The sequence below is a fragment of the Mauremys reevesii genome, linkage group 10 (assembly GCF_016161935.1).
Source record: "Mauremys reevesii isolate NIE-2019 linkage group 10, ASM1616193v1, whole genome shotgun sequence".
Lineage (NCBI taxonomy): Eukaryota > Metazoa > Chordata > Testudines > Geoemydidae > Mauremys > Mauremys reevesii.
This window is the reverse complement of record NC_052632.1, coordinates 66,555,897-66,577,727: the sequence shown is the minus strand read 5'-3', so window position 1 is coordinate 66,577,727 and position 21,831 is coordinate 66,555,897. Positions and strand designations below refer to the sequence as shown.

The 21,831-nt window shown below is 45.7% G+C and overlaps 1 protein-coding gene across 1 annotated transcript in view; it reads left to right on the top strand.

Moving 5' to 3' along the window:
- The first annotated feature begins 933 nt into the window (after positions 1-933).
- Positions 934-21,831, top strand: part of ABCC6 (ATP binding cassette subfamily C member 6) — a 48,316-nt gene continuing 27,418 nt past the window's right edge. The window contains exons 1-10 of the mRNA XM_039493082.1: positions 934-995; positions 5,535-5,711; positions 7,118-7,243; positions 7,745-7,882; positions 10,361-10,486; positions 13,303-13,364; positions 14,419-14,550; positions 15,307-15,519; positions 18,932-19,109; positions 19,619-19,780. Of these exons, the coding sequence (XP_039349016.1) occupies positions 942-995; positions 5,535-5,711; positions 7,118-7,243; positions 7,745-7,882; positions 10,361-10,486; positions 13,303-13,364; positions 14,419-14,550; positions 15,307-15,519; positions 18,932-19,109; positions 19,619-19,780 (1,368 nt within the window). The 5' untranslated portion in view covers positions 934-941. The remainder of the gene's footprint in view (positions 996-5,534; positions 5,712-7,117; positions 7,244-7,744; positions 7,883-10,360; positions 10,487-13,302; positions 13,365-14,418; positions 14,551-15,306; positions 15,520-18,931; positions 19,110-19,618; positions 19,781-21,831) is intronic.

The following is a 21,831-nucleotide window of genomic DNA, read 5'->3' as shown; positions in this document are numbered from 1 at the left end:
CTGAGTTAATTAAGGGTATGTCTACACTGCAGAGATTATACCTGCATAGCCTGGTGTCATAGACAAAGCCAACAATAGGGGAGGGATGGCTCAGTGGTTTGAGCATTGGCCTGCTAAACCCAGGATTGTGAGTTCAATCCTTGAGGGGGGCCACTTAGGGGGGGGGAAAAAAAAATTCCTGCCTAAGTAGTAGGGGGCTGGACTCGATGACCTTTCGAGGTCCCTTCCAGTTCTAGGAGATTGGTATTTCTCCTTTTATTACCTAACACCAACAGAAGGAGGTGTTGGTGTAGCAACACCAACTTGCTGAATGAAGTTAGCTAGTTGCCAGAAGCCCTCTTTCATTGACATAGTTGCATCTATACAAGGGGTTAATGCAGCATAGCAAAGTCATTCAGGGGTGTGGTTGTTCCACACTCTGGGCCCTGACCCACATGCCTATGCTGCTATTGCTTTCCAGGGTACCCCAGGCCTAAAAGAGATCATTAGTGTTAATTAGTGAAATTGATGCAACTTTCTCTGGGCCAAGGTGAGCTAAGCTCTGGGAAATCTGACCGTGGGGGCCAATCCTAGGCAGTTTGGGGATCTCACTCCCCAGCAGTCAGCAGAGATACAGGGGTGGTGTAATGGAGCAGGGAATGGGGTCAGACCCGCACCCCAACCCTCCCAATCTGGAGCTGGGCGCTTGTATCTGCGCTTTGAGACTCGCTGGGACGTTCCCAGCGGGATGCGGCCTCCGCTCCAAAGTCTCCCCACCCCAGGTCCGGGGCCGGTCCGTCCAGGCCCAACCCCAGAGGCCATTTGCTAGGCAGACAGGCCCAGGCTCCGGGCAGCGCCCCCGGACCCCTTCCCCCGCCCCGGGAACGTCACACATTAACCACCCTGGCCAGGAAGCCACACGCGCGGCTGGAGCCAGCGCGGGGGGCTCCGGAGCTCGCACCATGGCTGGGGGCGGCTGGTTGTGCGGCTCCCGGGAGGGCTTCGCTGGCCTGTGGGTGAGTGAGCCGCCCGCGTCCCCGGCTGTGGGGGCGTTTTCACCACCCCCTCGCCCCGGGCGGCAGCCGGTCGCGGGGCAGCGGGGCATCGCAGCGGCTGCTCCCTGCCCCGCGCCGCCGCGGGGCACGATTGGGATCTGCTACCCCGCTCGCAGGGCCTGTCCATAGCCCAGCGCTGGGGTCTGTGCAGCGGGGAGGGGGCACTTAAACGCCGCCTAGGGCCTGGAGAAGGGGACCGTTCCCTCTTCCTAGCCACGCAATAACTGCAGTAACTTCCCAGCTACTCAGTGCCCGCTGACTTCTCTCGCTCGGGTTTTCCTGTTTGCAGTGTTACATGACAGGGCACTTTAGCTCCACCTGCAGAGTCCAGACCTTTGGGAGCTTTGCCCCCTCTCCAGCCGTTTCTCCTCTCAATCATTGCAGCCAAATGGTTCATCACCCCTTGTTGGATTTGGGGGGGGGGGAAGAGATCTAACGAGGCGAACTAGAGCCCAGAGTGAAGGAAAGCCCACACCTGCCCAGCAGTGTTATAGAGCTCCCCCCTATTCATAGATAGCACCTCTCTGCTTCAGTGACCTTTGTTCCTTCAAGAAACTTTGGACTCATGTGGAAGTTGAAACCCTTTCCCATGAGCCCTTATCTTTTGGCACAGCCCAAAGCTAATACACCACGCTGGACTTTAATATTTGAAAATATAAGCTACAAGCACATAGGTGGAAAGCAGTCAAAGTCTGTAATAAATTGCTATGCTGGTTGGGATACTTTTGCATCTTACATTGTCTCCACCTATTACCAGGGGTAAAAATATTTGTAATCCTTTTAGTGTATAAGGCCATGTCTACACCACAAAATTGTCAACTTAACTTACCTTGGCATACAGCCATTGCAATTATTAAATCACTTGAGCGTGCACACACTAGGCTCCTTAGATCAGCGGTGAGCTGACACTAGGCTCACTTGTATTCATAGGTGCTGGAACTAGGAGTGCTGGGGCTGCTGCCGCAGCCGCGAGCTTGAAGTGATTTCTATTCTATACCAGGCTTACAGTTTGGTTCAATGGCTCTCAGCTCCCCTGCTTGTATTGTCAGCCTTGGGCATTATGGGACAGCTCCTGAAAGCCAGTACCAGTCCATGTAAGTAATACACTGTCAACACTGACACTGCTTTGACCTAATTACATTGACCATGACTGTACCACTCGGGGAGGTGATGTTATTAAGTCAGTGTGTAGACTTGCATCCGACAAAGTGGGTATTCACCCACGAAAGCTCATGCTGCAAAACCTCCGTTAGTCTATAAGGTGCCACAGGATTCTTGGCTGCTTTTACAGATCCAGACTAACACGGCTACCCCTCTGATATCAGTGTGTAGAGGCACTGGCATGGGTGGGAGCCAAATGTAAGTGAAGACACTTCCACAGCTAGAAAAGCAGCAAAGAGTCCTGTGGCACCTTATAGACTAACAGATGTATTGGAGCATGAGCTTTCGTGGGTAAATACCCACTTTGTCGGATGCATCCACAGCTAGGTTGATGCAAGGCAGTTTACATTGACCTAACTGTGTAGTGGCCCAAGACACTAAAACTACTGTTAACTGGAGCCATTACAGGCACCACAATAATTTTTGTATGGGAAAGAAGCTCCTCCAACTGACACTATGTGTCTGAGCAAGAAATAATGGTGGTTGGAAATAAAGACATTAATATTACAAAAAGCAGTATTAAAACATTAAGGATGAAACCCTTTCCCATTGAAGTCAAGGGGACTTTTGAAGTTGACTTCAATGGGGCAGGATTTCACTCTCAATATATAATGGGCCAAATTATTTTCTGAATTACAGTAAGCATTCAGTGGGGCTTAACTAGAGTAGAACTTGTTCCATGGAGCCCATGATGGAAGGATATTAAAATGGCTTTAGCCCTCCTTATGTTAACTTTACTTCAATATTCACCTGTAATGTTATGTATTCATAAGAGAAATGCTTTTAAAAGGGCTGTGGTGAATAGAAACCTAAAGGGGGACACTTTACAGTCTCCTTGCTAGGAAGATCCACATCAGGTGTCAATAGCCCCCTATCTGATGAGAGCACCGATACCACCCTAGCAAGCTGCTAAAGGAACGATAACAGACTCCACTTACATGGAGCTAAAACAAATGTATGTGATTTCCCAGCTATATCCACACCTGTCTCTCTAATCCTGTGAAAATGATCCTAGCACGGGTCTTTTGAAAGTGACCCAAGCACAGGTCCAACCAGTGCGGGTGGCTGCTCTTAATAGCCAATGCCCCAACTGTGCACTGTGACCTACACGAACAAATTGTTGGGCTCACATGGAATCCCAGTCAAGTCAGTGGGGCTCTGCGCAGGCATGGCCATCCAGCTGGGCACATCACAATGCAGGATCAAGACCCAAGACCATTCAGGGGCTTAGGGAATCAGAGGCAGCAACCTGAAACCAATCCACTGAATATGAGCAATGCAGGTGAGTGCTGGGTTATCAATCCCCGAGACATATCTGGCAGCGAAAGCTTCAACATTAAATCCTTTGGTCACTTGAGCACCAGCCTGGAATCCGCCGTAACTCTCTCTCCTCCTATTCATTACTCCCTAAAAGCTCCAGGAGAACCAAAAACATCCACCCAGTCCTATCTGTTCTACCCTGATGATAACCACAAGGAAGAGTTCAAGAAATGTGGGCCAAGATTTTCAAACATGGCTGTCTAAAATTAGGCTCCTAAATGCATCTTTAAACATCTTAATAAAAGGGGCCTAATTCTCAGAAGTGCTGAACACCCACAAATCTCTCAGATGTCAATGGGAGCTGCAGTAGGGTTGCCAAGCCTCCAGGATCATCCTGGAATCTCCAGGAATGAAAGATTAATCTTTAATTAAAGATTGTCATGTGATGAAGCCTCCAGGACTACATCCAACCAAAATTGGCAACCTTAAACTGCAGCTGTTCGGCACTTAGAAAATCAGGCCACTTTTATTTAGGTGCCTAAATACAGTCACTTCAGTCACTGAGGTTTGAAGGTTTTGGTTTTATTTCTCTGTGTAAAGTCTTCCTCCCACCTTCAGGCCCAATTTCTGTACAAACACCAGGGCCCATGAAAGTAAGGACCAAAGCATTATTCACTGTAAGCATCTGACTAGCATAGCAGTTACCTGCTGAATACCCCTTTCAGATACCACATGCTCAGACTTGTCCCCAGTGTGCCTGGTAGTCATTTCCCCCTGTAGATCCCCGTGGGAAGGAACCTTTGCTGTTATTCTGTAATTTCTGTAATTCACATACTTACTTAACATTTTTCAAATATAAAAAAAATCATTGTACTGTCAGTTTCATTATGCTAACACCCTACATCCAACTATATGATCATGGCATTTTTTAAAATACATTCCATGAGATTATACATTAAAGATTTCAGTAGGTGGGGAGAAAGGAAGTAGAGTGCAGTTTATATACTGAATTTAACAGACTTTATCTCTTATCTAATCCCTCTCCTTAGCCTATTTTATCTTTCTCAATTGACAACTCTCCACTAGCCTTCCTGTCTCCCTGGTCCACAACCTTGGAGTAATCTTTGACTCTAATCTCTCTTTCTCCTCCACATCCAGTTTCTTCCGTAATCCTCTCAGGTTTTCCACAGTCCTTTCTTTATTATCTCTACTGCTAAAATCCCTGGCCATTCCCTGCTTTTTTCTTACTCTGCTTTCTGGAGCTCTCTCAAAAACATAAGAACGGCCATACTGGGTCAGACCAAAGGTCCATCTAGCCCGCTATCCTGTCTTCCAACAGTGGCTAACATCAGGTGCCCCAGAGGGAATGATCAGAACAGGTAATCAAGTGATCCATCCCGTCACCCATTCCCAGCTTCTGCCAAACAGAGGCTAAGGACACCATCCCTGACCATCCTGGCTAATAGCCATTGATGGACCTATCCTCCCTGAACTTATCTAGTTCTTTTTTGAACTCTGTTATAGTCTTGGCCTTCACATGCGTTATGTGAAGAAATACTTCCTTTTGTTTGTTTTAAACCTGCTGCCTATTAATTTCATTTGGTGACCCCTAGTTCTTGTGTTATGAGAAGTAAATACTTCTTCCTTATTTACTTTCTCCACACCAGTCATGATTTTATAGATTTCTATTATATCCTCCTTAGTCGTCTCTTTTCCAAGCTGAAAAGTCCCAGTTTTACCAATTTCTCCTTTCTAGCCTTCCCTCATCTCCCCTCTCTAGTTTATCCAAAGTGCTAAATCTACCTCTCTCTCCCATCTCTTTAACCATATCATTCCCACACCCCCGACCACACACCCCCTTAAATCTCTCTGTTGTTCAAACTCCTTTTAAACTGTAAATGTTTAAAAACAGCTCTTCAGCTGGTGTAAATCAGTGTAGTCCTCAACCAACCTACAGTGATTTACTCCAGCTGAGGATCTGGTCCCTTCTCTCTGTTTTTCCATACAGTCCAAGATAGGGGTAAGGTTGATAGCAGGCTGTGGCTGTGCTAAACCATTTCTCTGTGTGTGTTGTTGCAGGACTGGAATCAGACGTGGTATACAGATAGCCCAAGCTTTACCCAGTGCTTTCAGAATATGGTCATTGCTTGGATTCCCTGTGCCTATCTTTGGATCTGTTTTCCATTCTATTACCTGTTTCTTGAGCACCACAGCAGAGGATATATCAGAATGTCGCACCTCTTCAAAACTAAAATGGTAATAATAATAAAAATAATACCTAGCTATGACATAGCACTTTTCATCTGTAGATCTCAAAACACTTTGCAAAGGAGGTCAGTGTCATTATTCCCATTTTACAGATGGAGAAACTGAGGCACAGAGGGTAAAGGGACTTGACCCAGGTCACTAAGTAGGCCAGTGCAGAGGCAGATCTCCTGAACCCCTGTCTGGTGCTTGCTCCTCTAGGGTCACACTAGCTAGTATTAGAGGCTGGGTATTTAATGCTAAGTTTATTGTGACTTTATTTTTCCAAGTCAGGGGCGGGCAAACTTTTTGGCCTGAGGGCCGCATCGGGTTTCTTAAATTGTATAGAGGGACAGTTAGGGGAGGGGGTCGTGGCCCTGCCCCGGGACTCCTGCCCCATCCAACCCCCCCTGTTCCCTGACGGCCGCTCTGGGACTCCTGCCCCATCCACACCCCACCGCTCCCTGTCTCCTAACTGCCCCCGGACTCCTGCCGCCCCATCCAACCCCTCCTCTCATTCCTGACAGCCCCCTGCCCCCCCAGGACCCTTGCCCCATCCAACCACCCCTTCTCCCTGCCCTGACTGCCCCCTGCTGCCCCATCCAACCCCCCCTCCCTTCCTGACTGACCCCTGGGATCCCTGCTCCCATTCAACCCCTTCCCCAACCACCACCACCCCGGACTCCCCTGCCCTCTGTCCAACCCACCCTGCTCCCTGCCCCCTTACTGCGCTGTCCGGAGCACCGGTGGCTGGCAGCACTACAGCCGCACCACCTGGCTGGAGCCAGCCATGCCGTCGCCACTGCGCAGCACAGAGCACTGGGTCAGGCCAGGCTCTGCAGCAACGCTGCCCCAGGAGCTCACAGCCCCATCGCCCAGAGCATTGCGCCAGCGACGGAGCGAGCGAGCTGAGGCTGCGGGGGCTGGGGGACAGCAGGGGAGGGGCCGGGGGCGAGCCTCCCTGGCCAGGAGCTCAGGGGCCAGGCAGGATGGTCCCACAGGCCGTAGTTTGCCCACCCCTGTTCTAAGTGGTTAAAATTGTCTTGATAATCTCCTTTGAATCTCCCAGTCCTCCTCCTGCTTGGCGGTTAGTATGACTGTGTAGGTTACATTGTCTTTGTCCGATTGTGGATCTCCCATATAAGTGCCAGATCCGGAGAGCCTTACTTAGTTTTTACTCTCTTCTTAATCAGGTAAACTCACGCCCGAGCCGAGAAGTGAGTGAGTAAGGATTTCAGGATCTGGCCTAAAACGGAATAACAATCGTTGTAGCGCTCTCCATCTTAGCCTGCCCCCATTTCCAATCAGTGTGCCCCAAACTGCCCCTTTAACACTCAGATACCTTACAGTACACAGACTATGGTTATCATACTTGTCCTTTTACAGTCCATGCCAACATGTTTGTTTCCCTATCCCAGGTACTTGGATTCATATTGATATTACTGTGTTTTTCAAACCTATTCTATACCCTTTGGGAAATAAATCAAGGAACCCTACGAGCTCCAGTGTTCTTCATTAGCCCAGCAGTTCTGGGGATCACAATGGTAATTCCCTTTTTTTTAAATGTAAGTTTCAATTTAACTATTATAGGGCAAAGCTGGTCTTGGCCCTCTTCCCCCTCGCCCTCTGTAGGTGCAGAAGATCCAATCGACAGCAGGACTGATGGGGTCCTATAGGTGAACTGGTTTTGTCTGCAAAAACCTGTGCACTGTGGTGCTGCATGAAGTGGTGGCAGGCCAGGGTTGGCACAGGGGTGTGGTCACTTAGTCTGCACTTGTATGGCTCCACTGACCCAAAACACCATGTGGGAGCTGATGCAGCGGAGGCTATGGCATCCCTGAGGTTGCAGTAGCGACTGCAGAGTGGCCCCAGGCAATCAGGAGAGAGGATTCCATTTCCCACAGCTGACATGTGGTAGAATTAAATGTTACCATAATGAGAACAATAGTTCAGCCCATTAACATAGAACTGATCTGACACCAGCAGACAATAACCTCTATTGACCATTAACTTGAAACTGTTCACTGTTTCTCTCATCTTCCCAGATCCCTGCAGTGTTCCTCACCCAGTTTGAGAGGCTGAAGGGTGTTCAGTCTTCAGGCATCTTGTTGATTTATTGGCTGCTGTCATTCCTGGCTGCTACTGTGACTGTTAGTTCTAAAATTCAACAGGTCCTGGAAGGGGTAAGCAGAACTTTCTAGTTTTAGCGTTTGCCTCTGATAAGGTCTCCCGTGTAGCCGCTCTTTGCCAGCAGAATAGAGCTCTCCTGCCAGCAAAATAAAACCATCCCCAATGAGAGGCGGTTAGCTGGAGAGCGTCTCCTGCCAACAAAGCACTGTCCACACCTGTGCTTTTCATCAGTAAAACTTTTGTCAGTCAGGGGTGTGTTTTTTCACACCCCGACCGACAAAAGTTTTACTAACAAAAGTGCAGTGTAGACATAGCCTTAACAACAGCATGGCTCCGTTTGGCCCTCTTGTTTGCTGTCTTTGCCATTCAGCCAAGAACTAAAGAGGCCAGTAGACTGAATTGCTCTCTCCAAGTAGCCACACTGAATTATGCTTGGGGAGCATTGGCCAGGCAGTTTGAAAGAAATGAGCACTGCCACTACCCAGGCTGCATCTGTTCTATGGGTGAAAAGAGCACTTTAATCTCCAGGCCCCACAGCTTTTCTGAGCACCCGATTCACATACAAATCAAAGGAAAAATGCTGTTTGAATTTTAGTGCTGTTACTGGTCGAACTGTGTCAGTTAGGGCAGGTGGATTTTTACCAACATAGTAATTCCAGTACAGCCTCTAGGGTGGATACAGTTTTACTAGTATAAAGGTGCCTTATACTATTAAAGTTTATTCCCTTTCCCATCTGGGAATAGCTATACCTATATAAACACATTTATACCAGTGTCCATACTACGGAGTTGTACTGCATTAACTATACTGGTATCATTAAAGAGGTACAACATGTGCATGTAGACAAGATCAGGCAGATCAACTTGATTTCAGAGAGCCACTTCTGCTGTAGATCTTTTATACCAGCTGTTTTGGTTTCATTAGGATGAGCGTCTATATGTTAAAATTCACTGTATCGATTTATGGATCTGATATTTATCAGTACTGGTCATTCTCCTAAGTGATAAACCCCGCAGGTGAATCTTTCTGTGACAATAGGGAAAGATCAGAAGTTCAAATCAGCACCTATATTTCACTGACGGATAGAAGAATGATACACTCCCGCAAGATGAGGATGGTGGGAACTCACTATTGTATTCAATTAATATTGATTGAATTAATTAATGTGAATTGGTCCCACACTGTAGGGACATGATAGGCATTTGACATTGCCATCTTCTTTTTATTGCCATGATATAATTTCCCACTCATGTCATTCTTCCACACTGCTTGCCTGTCTCAGACACAGAGCTGATTATGAGGCCCAAGGGGAGGTTCCCCAGTACACACTATTTAGAATAAAACCAGGGAATAGCCTTTTTCCATTTTGAAGTTTACCCAAAGCTTTAGGTGAATGGGGAATTTATACCCTCACAGAACTCAACCCCTTGCATTAGTTTAAATTAAGCAGCTATAAACATTTACTGGAATCTGCTTGGTGAAAGCCTGACACTGCCATTTTCAAAGCCGGCTAAGGGAGTTCAGCACCCAAATCCCCCTGAATTACAGTGGGATTTCAGCATCTAGCTCTTTTAGGCTCCTTGGAAAACCCCAAACTGAAACCTTTACTCAAGTCTAAACTGTAGTTACACTCCAGCTCCCTCCAGTGGTTTGTTAGTGCATGTGTTGTGATTTTCAAATTGCATGAGTTTTCCGTATCAATAACAGTAATTTAACTTGCATGGTGTCAAGTATCAGAGGGGTAGCCGTGTTAGTCTGGATCTGTAAAAAGCAACAATGAGTCCTGTGGCACCTTATAGACTAACAGATGTATTGGAGCATGAGCTTTCGTAGGTGAATACCCACTTCGTCAGACACATGTAATGGAAATTTCCAGAGGCAGGTGTAAGTATGCAGGCGAGAATCAGTCTGGAGATAACGAGTCATACATTAAGAATGGCAATATACAAAAACCTGGAGAACACTTCAACCTTCCTGGCCACACAATAGCAGATTTAAAGGTAGCCATTCTACAGGGAAAAAACTTCAGGACCAGACTTCAAAGAGAAACTGCTGAACTTCAGTTCATTTGCAAATTTGACACCATCCGCTCAGGATTAAACAAAGACTGTGAATGGTTAACCAACTACAAAAGCAGTTTCTCCTCCCTTGGTGTTCACACCTCAACTGCTAGAAGAGGGGCTCAACCTCCCTGATTGAACTAACCTCGTTATCTCCAGACTGATTCTCGCCTGCATACTTATACCTGCCTCTGGAAATTTCCACTACATGCATCTGACGAAGTGGGTATTCACCCATGAAAGCTTATGCTCCAGTACGTCTGTTAGTCTATAAGGTGCCACGGGACTCTTTGTTAGTAATTTAACTCTTATATAGCACACTCTATAAGAAACTGGTGCAAGAAATACACATGGCACACATCCACAGCAACACTCAGAGCTTATGGCTTATACAGTGTGTGACTCCACCTTTCTTTAGTGATTTCACATTAAGTATTTTACCTCAGCCTCAGCAATTCTCTTTTTCGTAGGGCTTCCCAGAGGACCCCTTCCGTCATGTCACCTCTTACATTTATTTTATCCTGCTGCTAGTAGAGGTCATACTGTTCTTCTTTACCGATTGGCCTCCCTTCTTCTCAAAAACTGTCAATGACTCTGTAAGTATATTTGACTTCTTCAAAGCTCATCAGTCCCTTGTCTAAAGCCCATTGGAAATGGGCAGTTCAGATGAGCGTCTGAGATGAAAACATGGCAGCCTATATATAGACCAGTATTTTTTTAAAAAAAACTAGTAACTTGGCATGCCAGGGTTTCTGGGTCCCCAGCTTGATTTTCAGAGGTTTCATAGATTAGAAGGCCAGAAGGGACCTACGATCATCTAATCTAACCTCCTGTAATGCCCTGAGCATAGGACCTCCCTGAATTAATACCTGTTTGAACAAGAATGTGTCTTTTAGAAAAACATCCAACCTTCATTTTAAAATTTCCAGTGATGGAGAATCCACCACCACCCTTGGTAATTTGTCCCACTGCTTAATTAACCTATCCGTTACAAATTTCCACCTTATATCTAGCCTAAATTTGTCTATCTTGAACTTGCAGCCCTTGGAACTGAGCACCTCTAGTTCCCAGTGACTTCAATTGGAGTTGCAGGTGCTCTGCAGCTCTGAGACGCAGTCCCGAGCTATCTCAGTTTGGTACCAAAGACAGAGGCAGTCTAAGGCAGGGGACATGGTTGAAAACATAAGTCTAAAATTTTTGCTAAATGCTCTTTATTTTATTGATTCGTCAACCCTTCTTTTGTCTGTTTTTCCCACCTATTGCCTCCTGACTGACACCCACATTGTGAACTCACTGGGGTGAGGATTGTGGTTTTATACTTCTGCCCTGGGTCTGGGCCCTGATACTTGCATGAAATTCCTAAGTAGTTCTGTAATAAAATATTACAAACAACAACAACAGAACTGGCCAATGAGGCAATTTAAACACATTATTTGATGTAAGAAGGTCCCATGTCAGCCTGCATTGACAGAAATGGGCCTCAAGTGTTATTCCTACTAGCATCATATGTCTGAGAATGACTAAGGATTCCATTTTGTGTCTGACAGCCAAAATAAAGCGGCTTTAACCAATACGATATGTAGTCCCACATGTGAGGTTAATGTATCGGAATAGAGGCAATTATCTAGAAACAACAGCTCTTACTAAAAGTGCAAAATTAGATCTTGATGGCAAATTGTTATTTTCACTGCCTTGCTCAGGAAGATCTGAGATGACAGGGAGAGATGTAAGTGGATCTCTCCAAAGGGAGAGTATGGAAAGTCACTCCCAGAAATAGTTGATCCTGAGAATCAAGTGTATTTTTTTTTAACATGCTTCCGTTTTGCCCTGCACAGGACAAATCGGACAAAGGGTTTACAGTGCAAATGACCAGACAGAATATATAAGCAGTGCCACAGGACCATGTCTCTGCCTGTGCTGAACCTGGCATACTGATGCTTCATATGTACATTCTGAAAAACTAGTGACCTATCCCTAGCCACACACCTCACTTCCGTTTTCAGGGCTGTTACCATACTGTGCTGACATTTGCTATGTGCCTTCCCAGCGCAGCCAGCATTGCATCTCCCTACCCAGGGCTGGCTCCAGACCCCAGTGCGCCAAGCGCGCGCTTGGGGCGGCATTTTGCCGGGAGGGCGGCAAGCGGCTCCGGCGGACCTCCCGCAGGCATGACTGCGGAGGGTCCGCTGGTCCCGCGGCTCCGGTGGAGCATCCGCAGGCATGCCTGCGGGAGGTCCCCCGGAGCTGCGGGACCGGCGACAGCCAGAGCGCCCCCCGTGGCGTGCCGCCCTGCTTGGGGTGGCAGAATTCCTAGAGCCGCCCCTGTCCCTACCTGATCTTTTATAAACAAGTCATAGTCCAACTCCTGCATGAAATTAGTGTTTGTAGATCAGGGGTCGGCAACTTTTCAGACGTGGTGTGCCGAGCCTTCACTTACTCACTTTAACTTAAGGTTTCGCGTGCCGGTAATACATTTTAACATTTGTTAGAGGGTCTCTCTCTACAAGTCTGTATTATATAACTAAACTATTGTTGTATGTAAAGTAAACAAGGTTTTCAAATGTTTAAGAAGCTTAATTTAAAATTATATTAAAATGCTGATTTTACGCCTCTGGCCCACTGAGCCTGCTGCCGGCCTGGGGTTCTGTTCACCTAGGCCAGCAGTGGACTGAGTGGGGCCTGCGGGACCCCGGCTGGCAAGGGGCCAGCAGTTGGGATCCCAGACCGGCAGCGGGCTGAGCGGGGCTGGCAGCTGGGACCCCAGACCAGGGGTGCAGGTGGGAATGTGGGGGGGGGGGGTGCAGGAGCTCCTGTTTGGTTCTCAGGGGGTGCAAGAGTCAGGGCATGGGGGCTGGGTATGTGGGGAGGTGCAGGAGTCAAAACAGGGTCTGGAGGTGTGTGAGGGGGTGCGGGAGTCAGGGTGTGGGATGTCTGGGTATGTTTGGGGGGTGCAGAAGTCAGGGCTGGGTGCGTGGGGGAGATTCAGAGGTCAGGGCAGAGGGCTGGGTGTGGGGGGGGAGTTCAGGGGTCAGGGAGAGGGCTGGGTGTGTGGGGGGGATTCAGAGGTCAGGGCAGAGGGCTGGGTGTGGGGGGGGTTCATGTGTCAGGGCAGAGGGCTGAGGTGATCAGCTCATGGGGGTGCTCCCAGCCCCCTGCAATGGCTGGAGGGGATATGCCCAATTCCCCCACTTTCCCAAGGGCCACGTCTGTCCCCACCTCTTCTCTGCCTCCTCCCCGGAGCAGCGAACACGCTGCGGCTCCGCTCCCCCTCCCCCTCCCAAGGGCGATCAGCTGATCGGCGCAGGGAAGGAGAGGAGGTGGCGAAGGAAGGCAGCACGCTGGGGGAAGAAGCCGGGGAGAGGGGAGCTTGGCTATTTCTACGTATGAAACTTGTCTGTTTTTCCTCTCACAGAATCCGTGTCCAGAACTTGGTGCCTCTTTTGTTTCCAAAATCACTTTCTGGTGGTTCTCTGGGTAAGAAAACAAGTGACAAGAGACCTTTACTCTAAAAATATCAGATAAGCTCCATCAGCTTAAGGCAGAAGGGCCCAGATCTTTACGGGTATTTAGGCACCTAGCTCCATTTCAATTAAATGGGAGATAGTCGCCTAAATACCTTTGCGGATCTGGGCTGAGGTTTACGGGACAGTGGCAAAGCTGACAAGCTCAGAGCTCCTTGCAACAAGACTAATTCTTTCCTCAGACACCTATGTGTTACTCCCCATGGCTCAAACTGTGCTCTGAGCACAGTAGAGGCCTTTTTCACACCTGGAAGGGGACTTGAGTGTAGAATTTGCCCAGGTAACTTTGGGACTTGGAAAAATCCAGCCACCCTTCAAAAATGATCACTGCAACCCTGCTAACGTCCCAGCTTTCTGCCAGGAGAGCCTCTTCCAATCGCTACAGGGCCCCAGGGTACTAGAGATCGTGAAGTTGCACCATCCTGCTGCTTAGTTTTCATGAGCAAAGTGGTTCCTGACATTTTTGAGAAGACTTCAAATATTCTTGTAAATGTTAACATTTGGCCTGTTTAGGGGGTGGGGCAGCCAGCAACCATGCAGAATGGCAGGACAGTGCCAGATGCACACATACAATGTGCCCGCTCTCAGTTATGCCAAGGCCCTGTCTCTGTTTCACAGGAGTCATGAGAAGCAGAATGCAAGTTTGAACAACCTCCGGGCTGATCTAATTTATGCGGGAGGGGGGACAGGGCCGCTGAATGGCCCCAGGAACATGGAGGTTGCAAAGTGGGCTTAAAGGCACCTTTGTTCTCACCTTTCTGTTCCTGCCCCAAGCTCAAGAACGGAGTTACTGAGAATTAGGCTCAATATGTAGGACTAATTTAAGGCCAATTAACGGAACATTTTTCTTGGACACACATCCCTCTGTGCTTGGGTTAGGGTGACTAGATGTCCCGATTTTATAGGGACAGTCCCGAGATAGGCTCCTATTACCCCCCATCCCGTCCTGATTTTTCACATTTGCTGACTGGTCATCCTAGCTTGGGTGTTAACCATTTATTTTACAGGCTAGTCTGGAAAGGCTATCGGCAGCCATTACAAGCAGACGATTTATGGTCACTGACGAAAGAAAACTCCTCAGAGGAAATTGTTTCCCAGTTCGAAAGAGAATGGAAAAAGTACTGTAACAAAGCCAAGCAGTAAGTACTTGTTCCAGAGGGTGGGAGTTTCTCCTCTAGCTAGTGCAGAGCGAGCATGTTCAGCATCCCAGGTGCTAACACACCACCTCAGAGCCCCATTTGACACCATCTAGTTCTCACTAAAGACTAGATCATGGGGTTTATGCCGATAGGGCCAAATCCTGGACATCAGGGCTCAGCCCATGTGAGGGATTGTGTGCTGGAGATCGCCGTGGGGGCTGAGTGTGGTAGACTGCCAAGGAAGCTGCATCGCTGCTGTTTCTGCAGCTTCGGAAATGAGGCAGCCCCAGGGCCATTGTACTCCCTATTTGCACAAGAGAATGGGCAATGGAGTCACTGCCATTGAAACCTCAACTCATTCAACTAGTGGAAGGGGGAAGGCAGCCCCTGTGGATGGAACACTCTGCAAGGAGAACTTGGTGGCGTTTCCCCTTCCCTTGGACTCTTTCCACTGCCAGGTGATCTTTTGGCCATTTATCATTTAGATCCTACATCTGACCTCAACTATATTGAAATTCAGTGGGGGAACATCCTTTAATGTCCAAATATCCAGAACTGCTTTGGGGCAGGGACCATCTTTTTGTTCTGTATTTTTACATGACTGGAGCTGTTAAGTGCTGCCACAATACAAATAAATAACTCTTGGGAAGCCCCAATTCCAAGGGTGGGGTGTTTATAGTGCTGTTGACAGCCCAAGTCAAACACTTCAGGCCTTCTTTGGATTGCAGCCAATTTTCTTTGTGTTTATTTCTTTAGAAACACAGAATCCATCAAATACAAGAAGGATCAACAAAGTGGAGCTGGTTTGGTTGAGACAGAAGAGACCCAGGTTCTGCTGCAGCCAGAACAGAGGCAGAGTGAGCCACTGCTGAAAGCATTTTGGAACATGTTTGGAACCTATTTCCTGCTTGGTACCCTCAGCTTAGTCATCTGTGACGTCTTCTTGTTTTCTGTCCCAAAGATACTGAGGTACATGCACATTCAGGAATGACTGTCTAGAAAGAAATGCTGTACATATCCTTACACTGCTACTTTTTCCTTACGTTCATTTTTTGTGCTGTTGAAAGGTGTCAGATTTGGCATTCTTGGATCGCTAAATCCTCTCTTTATTCACTAAGCAAATGTGGTACTGGCCACATAACACAAGGTTCCTTGCTCTTCTCGGCCAGGGTATTCCAATCTCTGTCACACAGAGAGAGACTTAAACCTCCAAGTCCTGAAAATGGTTGGTCTCTTTGTTACCAAAGGTGGCAGTTAGGGCCAGTATAATGGCCTCAGTATAGTACATACACATCACAAAAGTCATTTCACACAGGCTGCCAAACAGCCAGCAGATAGACGTGACTTTCCATCAACCCTGTTGGGAACAAGACTCAGACTGCTGCAGCATTGCCAAATCCAAGTCTTTAAATATCATGAGTCAGGCTCCTAAATTTCAGGAAATTGTCATCAAAAATATCTTTGGGGTTCTTTTGGGATTTGTGCTTTTAGGGTGCAGTGTACCTAGGTCATGTTTTAAAGCTTCTCTCTGTGACCAGAGGACTAGAAACTTACTACTTGTTTTTAAAATGAAAGCCGAGGCTCTTAATTGCATGACTCCAGGAGCTGGGGCTTTAAGGAACACATCGGATATCATGAGACTCCCTATAAAACCGTGAGAGCAGACAACGCACTTGTAACTGTAGAATTGAAAGACTGTATTCGATGATAAATTATAAACAGTAGAATAATGCCCCCCTACAGTTCTTTAAAAAATACTTCTTCAGGTAAGTCTTTTTCTGTTGTATGAACAATATTGGTTCAGCACCAAAATGTATTATAAACAAGTCAAACCCAATTCACAGGTGGAATAAGAGCCTGAAACACTATTGACTGCAGCAGAGTGGCATTTATACCATATATATTCATTCTTTTTGGGTTGCATGAGTTGATTGGAAATATCAGAGAAATCAATGGCCACATTCATTGCTGGTATAAATTATATTGATATATAAATATCAGAGAAATCAATGGCCACATTCATTGCTGGTATAAATGATATTGATATATATAATTTATACAAGCAATGAATGTGGCCATTGATTTCGCTGATATTTCCAATCAACTCATGCAGCCCAAAAAGAAATGCAGTTAGGGCTGTCAAGCAATTTAAAAAAATGTATTGTGATTAATCGTGCGATTAATTGCGATGTTGAATAATAATAGAATAACATTTATTTAAATATTTTTGGATGTTTTCTACATTTTCAAATATATTGATTTCAATTACAACACAATGCAAAATGTACAGTGCTCACTTTATATTTTTTTCTTACTACAAATATTTGCACTATAAAAAACCAAAAGAAATAGTATTTTTCAATTCCTCCATTACAAGTACTGTAGTGCAATCTCTATCATGAAAGTTGAACTTACACATGTAGAATTATGTACAAAAAAACCTGCATTCAAAAATAAAACAATGTAAAACTTTAGCACCTACAAGTCCACTCAGTCCTACTTCTTGTTCAGCCAATCACTCAGACGAACAAAATTTTTACATTTGCCGCAAGTAACATTTACATTTGCTGCAGATAATGCTGCCCGCTTCTTGTTTACATCACCTGAAAGTGAGAAGAGGTGTTCGCATGGCACTACTGTAGCTGGCGTCGCAAGATATTTACGTGCAGATGCGGTAAAGATTCATATGTCCCTTAATGCTTCAACTGCCATTCCAGAGCACTTGCGTCCATGCTTATGACAGGTTCACTTGATAAAGATTCAAAACAGTGCAGACCAATGCATGTTCATTTTCATCATGAGAGTCAGATGCCACCAGCAGAAGGTTGATTTTCTTTTTTGGTGGTTCAGGTTCTGTAGTTTCTGCATCGGACTGTTGCTCTTTTAAGACTTCTGAAAGCATGCTGTGCACCTTGTCCCTCTCAGATTTTGGAAGGCACTTCAGATTCTTAAACCTTGGATTGAGTGCTGTATCTTTCCTTAGAAAACTTACATTGGTACCTTCTTTGCGTTTTGTCAAATCTGCAGTGAAAGTGTTCTTAAAATGAACAACATATGCTGGGTCATCATCTGAGACTGCTATAACATGAAATATATGGCAGAATGCGGGTAAAACTGAGCAGGGGACATACAGTTCTCCCCCCAGGATTTCAGTCACAAATTTAATTAATGCATTATTTTTTTAACAAGCGTCATCAGCATGGAATGTCCTCTGGAATGGTGGCCGAAGCAAGGGTCATACGAATGTTTAGCATATCTGGCACGTAAATACCTTGCAATACTGGCTACAAAAGTGCCATGCGAACACCTGTTCTCACTTTCAGGTGACATTGTAAATAGGAAGCTGGCAGCAGTATCTCCTGTAAATGTAAACAAACTTGTTTGTCTTAGCGGTTGGCTGAACAAGAAGTAGGACTGGGTGGACTTGTAGGCTCTAAAGAGTTACATAAATATACTCAAAACCAAACCAGTGTAACAAAAAAAATCTACATTTGTAAGTTTCACTTTCATGATAAAGAGATTGCACTACAGTACTTGTTTGAGGTGAATTAAAAATGTGGTTTCTTTTGTTTATCATTTTTACAGTGCAAATATTTGTAATAAAAAATAATATAAAGTGAGCACTGTACACTTTGTATTCTGTTTTGTAACTGAAGTCAATATATTTGAAAATGTAGAAAAACATCCAAAAGTATTTAATAAACAATAGAATCCTAATTGAAATGTGACAGTGTGATTAAAACTGTGATTAATGGCAATTTTTTAAAATCGCAATTAACTTTGAGTCAATCGCGTGAGTTAACTGCGATTAATCAAGAGCCCTAAACGCAGTAGATCATTTTACACGGCAGTTGCACCATACCGTGCTGGGAAAGCGTTAAGTTAGGAATCTCTGCTCCAGCATGAGGAGGAGCAATTGAATGTTCTGAGCTGCAGTAAAGTAAAACAAAAACTAGGTTGGGTGCTGCCATTTTACGTACTTTGGATGCTGAGCTGTTTGCCCAGCCTTCTATTGTTTTACTCACAAATATCAGCCAGTAAGGGTTACAGAGCCTGTAGCCTTGCTAAAGACAAGACAAAAAATCCCCACTATTTAGGTGTGGTGTTTAGATGCTGCGTGTATTATTAGAACTGGGAGCACTGGCTGTTGGGAGTCTGAAAGGACAGGGGGGAGGAGTTGAGGGGGCTGAGTGAGAGTTACAGAGGGTGCAGCAGCAGATTGGTAAAGAGGTTTCCATTGTAAAAATGAAGTCCTGTTGAAGTTTGTTAGTACCTTGCCTTGTTGATACAACATTAGGCCTTTCTAAAAATACTGCCTGCTGTAAGGGCCATGTATTTTGTCATCTCAGTTTGTACCCATCCGCTCAACGTTCTCTTGCAGCCTTTTCCTGGAGTTCATCACGGACCGAGACGCCCCAAATTGGAAAGGTTATTTCTATGCAACGTTACTGTTCCTATTAGCTTGCCTCCAGACTCTGTTTGAACAACGTTATATGTACGTGTGTCTTGTATTGGGAATGAGGCTGAAGACTGCAGTCACAGGCCTAGTGTATAGGAAGGTAAGCCAGTTTTTCCCTTTGGGAGTTGTTTTTCTTATCAACCACTAATGTTTTTGATGCGATGGTATTTAATAACTGCTACCCCAAATATGAATAATAGTTAAGAGCTATTTTTAGCAAATAATTCCGTGGTTACACGGCAAGTGAAGGGCAGCTGCATAAATCTCCATGAGATCTGGGGAAAGCATTGACCCGTTTGCTGTTGTGAGGTTCATGGAGTAGCTCTTACATCTAAAAAAAAGGACTGAAGAGCAGGGGGTGAAAGCTGTGCTTTGCCGAGCAAGCTAGACATTATTCCATTTCTTGTTGGGCAATGAATAGACTCATCTACAGGGTGAAGTCACATGACCCTGAATGTTGTTTTCGTTCTTGATATTACAATGACTAGGACTTGGCCTCTTTATGAGCCTGATCCTTCTTCCCTTTGACCTCAGCATGAATGTTGGTTATTTATTTTCTGAACAGAAGCTGATTTTGACTGTTTGGGCTCTTGCTTCTCCCACCCCTAGATCTTGGTCATGTCAAATGCAGCAAGGAGAGCAGCAACTGTAGGAGAAATTGTCAATCTGGTCTGTGTCGATGTGCAAAGGTTAATGGATCTCATTATATATTTTAATGGGACCTGGCTTGCTCCCATTCGGATCATCATCTGCTTTGTCTTCCTGTGGCAGGTAAGAGATGGTCACATCTATCTGTTCCTGTTCATGAGATCAAGGGTAAAGAGAAGTTGTCAAGAGTCAGATGTGAAGTTTGCTGCCCAGAACAACCTGATATTTCCATCTGTCTCCTTTCCCATCCATCTTTGAGCTCTGTGGTATAAAGCAAACACACACACACGAAAAATGAGTTTCCCCACACATTTAAATATGTCTTCTCATTGTTGTTTGTTATTCTTCACTGGATGCCTTGCTTTGATTCATCCTTCCACCCACACAACACACAGTTCTTGGCTTAATTTTCAGGATTCCAGTGTTCAGTCTGATCTCCTAGATAAAGACAGTGACTGCGACTGTTCTTACAACCAGCTCATGGAAAAAAGGGGTCTTGTAGCATTGGCTCTCCTTCTGGTGGTGCCATTTAGAAGAAAAATATGTTGTCCTTTCACAATCAATACTATAACTGTTTTCAGCTCTCTGACTTTCAGGGTTCTGGTGTTCAGTTATTTGGCACAGCCTTAAAACGTAACAATCAGTATGACCTGCAATGTGAACTTTCCTACACTTTATCCTAAAGACTGATTCCCATGAAGTCAGTGAGACAATTTGATGAGAGAGATCATTGTGATACTGTTATGAGAAATGTTTGTTGTAGGCTTACTGTATAAACTAGATGTACTACGTGCCAATGTTAGGATATAAATGATCCTGAATTAGTGCAAGACTGAGATGAGCTAGATAATGCTAGTGACCTTTCCATCTCTACATTTAATGAGGAGTGTATTATATTTCTGCAGAATAAAACCCCCAGTTTTGAATCACGAGCATTTCTGTTTCAGCCTATTTGGTTCTTTGCCAGATGAAATCATGCACCCTGTGGGGTGGGATGATCATGTTTGTAAAGTCAGGCAGCTTTGAAGACTAGGGTCCTGAGAGGCTTGCATTACTCTGCTTTTCGGACTAGGATGGCCCATGCTCTTGTTAGCACCTGGAAGGGCATTACAGCACCGGAAAGTGAATTAGCAACTGCTGTATGTCATGTTGAGCATCACCACCTTTCTGGAGATGGTGTTGCTAGTTGTCTGGGGGAATGCAGAGAGGATTTGGGGGTTACTTGCAGGTAACCAATATAGAGATGTTGGTCCATCTCTTCATTTGGGAGTAATTAGTGCTCACATGAACATCAGAGACTGGTATAATCAGCAAGAGCCAGGAGTAATGCAAACTGGCATAGTGCCAATTCTACTACCATACCTCTGCCCCAGGCATGCATCACTGTGATTATTCCAGTGCTGGCCTCTCCAGCACACTGAGGTGATTTGTAAAGGGAGCAGAGACTACGCCAAGAAAGCCAAACATTTATAATTTACCATTCACATCAAATTTGCACCCATATATCCAGTAGTCCAAAGCTAGTGCAATAAAACATTGCTGTTGCACTTTACTAGCTGATTTAAATCCAGCCAGACCCTGCAGCATTGGCCCGTGTGACTTTCCTAAGCCAGCCACTAGATGTCTCCATTAATGCATCCAAAGGCTGCTAGAGGAAATAGCAGTGAAGTGTTGGTTCTCAAGCATGTTTCTGCTCTCTCATAGACATTACTTTGTTTTGTTCCTTCAGGGAAATAAACATAATTCATCAATAAAAAACATTACCACCGATAAGACAGTCTATGAAAATAAAATCACTGGGCCAAGTCTCCACCCACATCATTGGCTTCAATGGGCTTACCCCAGGGTATGAGAGAGGAGGATTTGCCTCTGAATTCAGTACTCAGGTGTTTTGCATCAGCACAGTTGAGTAAGGCCCATGATCATTCCAGAATTCTCATGGAAGGCTGAGGCAGCAGAAGGATGAATTGGTCACGGTGTCTTCATCAAAATACTCCTGAAGGCAGAGGAGGAGGAGGAAGGTTCTAGGATTACCCAAAGGGGTGTGTAGTGAAGCATGACTCACCGGCACGGTGCCTCCTGCTGGTTGTCCTGGGAATTAGCTCTTTTCCAGCATACGGCGCACCCTCTGCAGGCCGGTGTCTCACCTGCCGCTGGCCCTGTGTCCCTCCCGG